Source organism: Candoia aspera, chromosome 6, assembly GCF_035149785.1.
Source record: "Candoia aspera isolate rCanAsp1 chromosome 6, rCanAsp1.hap2, whole genome shotgun sequence".
NCBI lineage: Eukaryota > Metazoa > Chordata > Lepidosauria > Squamata > Boidae > Candoia > Candoia aspera.
Genome location: NC_086158.1, coordinates 97,507,242 through 97,513,796, shown reverse-complemented (window position 1 = coordinate 97,513,796; position 6,555 = coordinate 97,507,242). Strand labels below are relative to the sequence as shown.

Below are 6,555 nucleotides of genomic sequence, written 5' to 3'. Positions count from 1 at the left end.
CCAACAGAGCAGTTCACAATTCTTGGCAGTTGTGAGCCTCTCCCCTACCCCCATGCATTCCGTACGTTGCAAAGCAGAGTTATTCCATTGTGGCCTTAGAGTCCCCGAGTCACAATCTTCCCAACGGAAATATTTTCAAAGAGCAAGGAAATACGTCGGGCTTGCCAACGCTCCAGAAAACAACCATTTTCATGTTGCAGCTATGAAAAACTACATTTGATCTTTTCCCTCTCTCTCTCTCTCTCTCTGTCTCTTGCTCTCTTTTTTAAGCCTAACCACACCCTTTTCCTCCAAAAAGGAACACTGTGATTCCAAACATTGCTGCTTTGCCTTTGAAGCTGGAAACCAGTTACCAAACGGAGTTTGGCGTGCTTCTCTGAGTGCCATCTGGGAGGAGCTCTCCATTATATAAACCCCAACAGATTTAGAAGCAGAGAAACAGGACTGGGCTCCATTTAGGAACTGAGTATCTACTGCTGAGCAGACAGGAGGAGGTCACCCACCAGACAGCCAACATGTTTAAACTCGATTTTACAGAGGAAGCAGCAAAGATAGGCAACACTGCCCAGGATGCAGGTAAATAACCTCTGGTCTCCTCTTGTCATCTTGGAATCTTTTAAATGCACTAGTCCTCATCCAGCCTTTCTGGATGGGGATCCACTTCTAACCTCAACATGGGGTTTATGTCCACACCTAGCTGGATTTGGGTTATCTGGAGAATGGGTCGGACCTGGGTGGTACTGGGATGGGAGACCACCCAAGACTCAAGGGCTGCAGGCCAGATGGGGAAGTTACCAAGACCTTCCAGAAGACGACAGTGGCAAATCTTGTGTATTGTGGCCAAGAAAAACGAACAAACGTGTCCATCCAGTTATAGGGACTTGAAGCCAAGGGAGACTTTCTGCTGTTTTCCCGGTCCCTAAGTAGGAGTGTGCAAGCAGGTGTTTGGGGGGAGAGAGAGACGGTTATCTCCAGGCTGCAAAACACAGGTTTGCCTGGAGAAAGGGTTTGCTGGTAGAACCTCTGCTTGACACGCTAAAAATTCCTGATACGTCCAACGAAAGGAATGTCAGCTACAGCTGGGAACCATTTTCTTGCCTGGGTCTTTGGGGAGACACAGATAATGTCAAATAATGTGACTTGCTTGCCAAACAGTTTGACTTAAACAGGTAAGGGAGTAACATATATTTCTCTCCTGCTGATTTTTGCAGATCATACACCTGGATTCAATGCCTTAACATGGAGCCCTTCCTTCCTTCCTTCCTTCCTTCCTTCCCTGAAAAAAAAAATAGAAGCTCTCCTTAGGATCTTTTCTTTGTTTCTTCACCATTTATGGCCTCATTTTCTTCCTCCTACTTCTGGTGGCCTTTTGAGATGGGGAGAAGTGCAAAGGAATAGGAAAGCTGGTGGGTCTGGAGGGAATCATTTTATAGCCTTGGCCTTTGATGTGAGAATTTAAAGCAGGGGGACTCTGCCTTTTCCCCCAGGCTTTTTTGTTTTTGTCCTTGTTTTTGCAATATATGTTAGATAATATGAGTACCAGTTTCAGATATTTAGAGCACCTGGCCAATGTTTATTCCATAAGTAAGAACAGAGAAACAACACTGAATAGAAGCTGGCGGTGTATTTTAACAAAGAATTTCTTGTTTATTAGAAACTGGGAGTCTTTGGATTTGATCTCCATTCTACCAGAACAATATCACCTGCAGGGATTATCTTGGCTTTTAACATTTTTTTTAAAGGTGTGGCTCAGAAAGTTTAAAAACAGACACACTCAGAGATAACATTCTGTAGCTTTCCGTTCAAGTCCTGTCAAGTCACAAGATGTTATTTTAAAGTTCTCCAAAGAATAATAATTATATACATAATAGCTTTACCAACTGACATGAAACTATAACCCGTGTCTAGCTGTCAATGCTCCTATTGCACTATCTTCCAAAGGCCCAGTGAAAGAGGGCGGTCTTCACTTCCTTCCAGAACACAAAGACACATTTTGACAAAGGAGACATATAGAATAGGAGAATCTATGGAGAAGATGGGAACAGCAAGGGTTCCTCCATGTCCAGCAACATAACCAAGTAGCTTCTCCCTTACTTTGAGGGTCAAAAAGGCAGAAGTAATTTTATTACTCAGCCAAGGGTTGCCAAGGGTGGAAAAGGACAGTCTTGAACCACCAAGTGCTTTTGGTTTGGTAGGCAGAAAGAAACCTATTATTTAGAACTGCAGATGACCCATCCTCCACTGTGGAGCATGGTCCAACTGTAATGTGGTAGGCTAAGAATTCAGAGATCCTTTGCAATGCACTCTTTGCTACATTCGGTATTTTTCAAATAATTTCTTCATTGAGTATACTGAAGAACACACCATCTCTTGCCCTTTCCAACAAACAGAGCTGAGCGACATCAGCTAGTTTTCCCTGCTCTATCCAAAGATGGAGATCCATGACTGTCCCTGCCAGAAGCCCTACACTGGTGGATTTCTTCTGAGCAAGGCAATCGGACGAGGTTAACAGCAAGCATAGGACCTCAAACAAGAACCTCAGAGCAAATTGCTCCACTTGAAAATCTCACGATACAACCCAAGATCTTGCAGCAAGCTTTTTAGTTGCAACTCCTAGCAAGGGAGGCACAGGAAATCCTGATTCCTTATGTTCCTGCCTGGCTGATGTTTTCTGGCTCAGAAGCTAAACATAGTTGGGCCAGGTTAACATTTGAGGAGATGCCAAAGTATCCCAGAGATGAAGTCAAGAAAGACATCCTATAAGAATGGAATGGCAACCTGCTTTGCAAGAAAATTGTATGGACAAGTTCATGAAGTCACTGGGAGTGAAGCTTGACTTAGAGACATGACTTCTTAATTTCTAAATTTTAGTGCAATTTTAAATATTCGTTTGTATTTTTGAAGCTCCTTAAAAGTTTCACAGTTATAACACAGAGTTCAGTGTTTTCAATAATCTCTTTCAAAACCAGAAAGATGAAAAATCTAATATCATCTAATATTGATAATGCACAAAATTTAACTTTTTCTTACAGAATTTGAATTTAAATATGGAATTTTAATGTAGATACTACTTACCTAATAAAGTATTACTATGAGTGAATACTTTATTTTTTCATGCTGAATATGTCATTTGAGATATAGTTGCTTTTACTGTATACATTTTTTTTTAATCGTATGGCATAGCAGTTTGGTGTTCGTGCTTTTTTTTCTTGCTGGGAAATCCTTGTGAGGTCCAGCAGCCAGATGTGTAGACTATTTAGCCATGACAAGTCACGCTGCCCAGGGTGTACCACCAGGAAGCTAGTCTACATTGCACCGAGTTGGTCTGAGAGAGAGGGACTGGCCCAAGGTCACCCAGCTAAGTGCCTAAGGCAGGACTAGAACTCACAGACTCCTGGTTTCTAGCCCAGCACCTTACCTACTAGACCAAACTGGCTCTCATGAGTTTGGCTGTTGCTATGTTTTTTTTAAAGATGCAAATTGAACGGTTTTAAGCAACTGGTGTGAGATTTCTACGCAAGTAATTCATGCTATTGTTTCTGACTGCAGTTAATTCAGCAGGCCAGGCTGTGCAGCATGTTCTGGATCAGGTGACAGAAGCTGGTCAGAAAGGTAAGGAAGACACTTTTTTTTATAACTTGGAGCAGCATTTACACTATTATAAACATAGAAGATGGTACATCCTTCCAATTCAGAGTTTTCTCCTCCAGAACAGACTTCTAACAAGGGAAGTCAAGTTTGAACTTGCTTGTAATGAATTTGTCTTCAGCTAGCCAGTATCAAGGAATGGGAAACTCTCCAAATCCACCATAATTCTGTTCCTGAAGTACAGAATTGGTGTTTTCAAAAATCAAATGCATGTTTTATACAGATTTTTATACTATGGTCCTCTTTTGGAGGTTACAACAGGTAGTTGCTACCAGCTGACCTTGGTTGATCTCAAAAAGCTAGGCACACTCAGGTCTGGTTAATACTTTGATGGGAGACCCACCAGGCATCTCAGCATTACGGGTGAGCCTGAGACATCAGAGGAACTTTACCAAGCAAGGGAATAGCAAATCATTTCTGCATTGATGCCAATAAAATTATAACGGCATGTAGTTACCAGGAGAGAACTTGATTAATGATTAATTTTTATTTCCCTTGGGGGTAGGATCTTACATCAGTCATAAAGAAGCAAAATAATGGGAAAGACATAATGGAGATCTTGCAGAGTCAGGCCCAGTCAGAGCAGATGATGCAATAGTTTAACAAAATATAGTTTCTTTGTTCGCAAATAATTTTTTAAAATGATTCTAAAGGCACACTGATATTTATTGCTCTGTATTTTATAAAAATCTTGTGAAAATAAGCTAAAATTCCAGCTGGTTATATATTACAATAGTCTGTAAAGGCCTGGGAAGAAACACTATCATGCAGCCAAGTTCATCAGGCTTTGTTCCAAGGATTTAACACCAGATAATTATGATTATCTTAATCACAATTGCATGGAAAGGAGACTTGAGAGGGAAAATTACCTATCCATCCATCAATCCATCCATCTGCCAACCAACCAACCAACCAGAACGTATCGTAGAGTTTGGACTGATCAGGAGACCCAACAAATTGGATTAAGTGGATGGCCTACAAAGAACTTGATGGATCAGAGTTTTTGTTCACAATTCATTTCAAAGGATGCAAAATACAAAACAGTATGATTGAAGTTGAAAGAGGAGTTGAAAAAGAACTGATTCCTGAGGAGGGAATTTTTCCAGTCTGAGAAAAACCTGCCAGAAAAAGGACTGGAGGCTGGAGCTGGTGGCCAAAAAGAACAGGAAGCTGAGCCCTGTGAGGCTGTGAAGATCTGAGCAGGAAGCAAAACACGTTGTCAGTGGCCTTTAAGCAAAATTTCGGCTAGGAGGAACTTCAAGTTGGTAAATTATCCTAGAAACCATCAACACCCAGAAGCAATGGAAGATTACTCTGATTATGAATTGGCTGGAGTTCAGGAACAGGGCTGAAATGAAAGCTGTTAAAAGTGCATTAGCTGGGGAAATCTCAAGTTTTTGAAGTATTAACCGAATGATTTTTTTCAAAAGTTCTTGCTTGTTTGAAAGTAACGCTCTCTATAATGAAGTTCTTTAATAGAGGGAACATAATCATTTTGTTCATCTTGTAAGGTTGTCTTTTTTGTGATGGTATCAGAGCCAGGCTGTTTTATAGACCAGAGTGTTTATTTTAGAGGGAGTAATTAGAGCTAAGATAGAATTTTCTGACACCACCAACTCGGGGCTTTAATTAAATGGGAAGTTCCAGACTCAAGTTTCTTGGTTTGAGGAATATGTAGTGGTAAATGATCTACAACTATATGGTGAATGTATTATGAAGTAGAAGCTATAGTGCATGAATTTTTAATAATTTGCAGAAGCAGTATAAAAATCTGTACAGCTTTCTGATAAGTAGAATGGGATGGTGTCTCTTGATAAGTATCACAGTCTATTAAATGAACTGGATCAAGTTGGTCTTGGACACTTAAGAATCATCAGCACCATCCAAAGGTTACATGATTTGGCTCAGATTATAGCTAGCATGGTGTAGATTACAGCAGATCCCAGGTGGAAAGGAAATCTAGGCATCTATCCCATGAACTCTTGATACAGAAGAGACTCAGACAATTCATGCCAGACTTTAGGAAATGCCAATTTCGCTATATTCCCAGAGAGGCAGATTGCACGTACAGACACTTAACGACCCTGTGATTTCCCTTTTTTGAAGCTATTGACACCACCTGCAAAACCACACAAGATACCGGCGAAAAGGCGATACAAAATGTAACAAGCCAGATAACAGCGTGGGGCAAAAGCTTTGGCGAGAGCGAAGAAAAGAAGAACGCTTCATCCTAAAGGGGCTGGTCTTCCCGGGGGGTTGCCATTTGCATTTGAACGATAAAAACTATCTTTTTATGCCTTGGAAATGATTTTAAGATGGTTAAAGTACATCTGATAGGTTTATTAGATGCACTTTACACCTTCATTAAAAGTTAAATTATGTATTGCCTATATTGCGTTGCAGCATCAAACATTAAAAAACTAAAGTCTTACAGTAAATGGTGACAGCTTGTTTCCAAACACTGCTTTCCATGATGGTATATCAAACCCAAGATGAGGCTGGCTTCTCAAGGCTTCCAAGGAGTGTGAACAGGTAAGAAAATCTCAGCTGCACATTTAAAGGTTGCATATACACGCACAATGTAGGGTGGCCCACGCTCTACCTGCATTTATCAAAACATACACATATGCCACAGGTCACTTAAAATATTTTTGCACACGGGGGATTCTTTAGCTGACAGCGAAACGTTCCTATGAAAAACTTGGATGAAGCTCCTTTTGGGGACAGACACTTTGGCGGAAGTTGTGTGCCGTGCTTAGCTACATTACAATACCTTATAAATTAAAAGCCACTTAAACTACAAAACTGAACAGGCAGAAGTCGAGGCTCGATGCTGAAGAAGGAGTACGAACTGAATTTTAAGCAGCAAGAACCCTGAGAGCGAATGAAAAAAGTTGTTTTGGAAGG

The 6,555-nt window shown here is 40.8% G+C and overlaps 1 protein-coding gene across 1 annotated transcript; it reads left to right on the top strand.

Moving 5' to 3' along the window:
* Positions 1-293: 293 nt before the first annotated feature.
* On the top strand, positions 294-5,986 carry ADIRF (adipogenesis regulatory factor). Its single transcript, XM_063306286.1, has 3 exons — positions 294-576; positions 3,550-3,612; positions 5,755-5,986. The coding sequence occupies exons 1-3, from the start codon at positions 516-518 to the stop codon at positions 5,880-5,882; spliced, it is 252 nt and encodes an 83-aa protein (XP_063162356.1). The 5' UTR covers positions 294-515; the 3' UTR covers positions 5,883-5,986.
* The last annotated feature ends 569 nt before the right edge of the window (positions 5,987-6,555 follow it).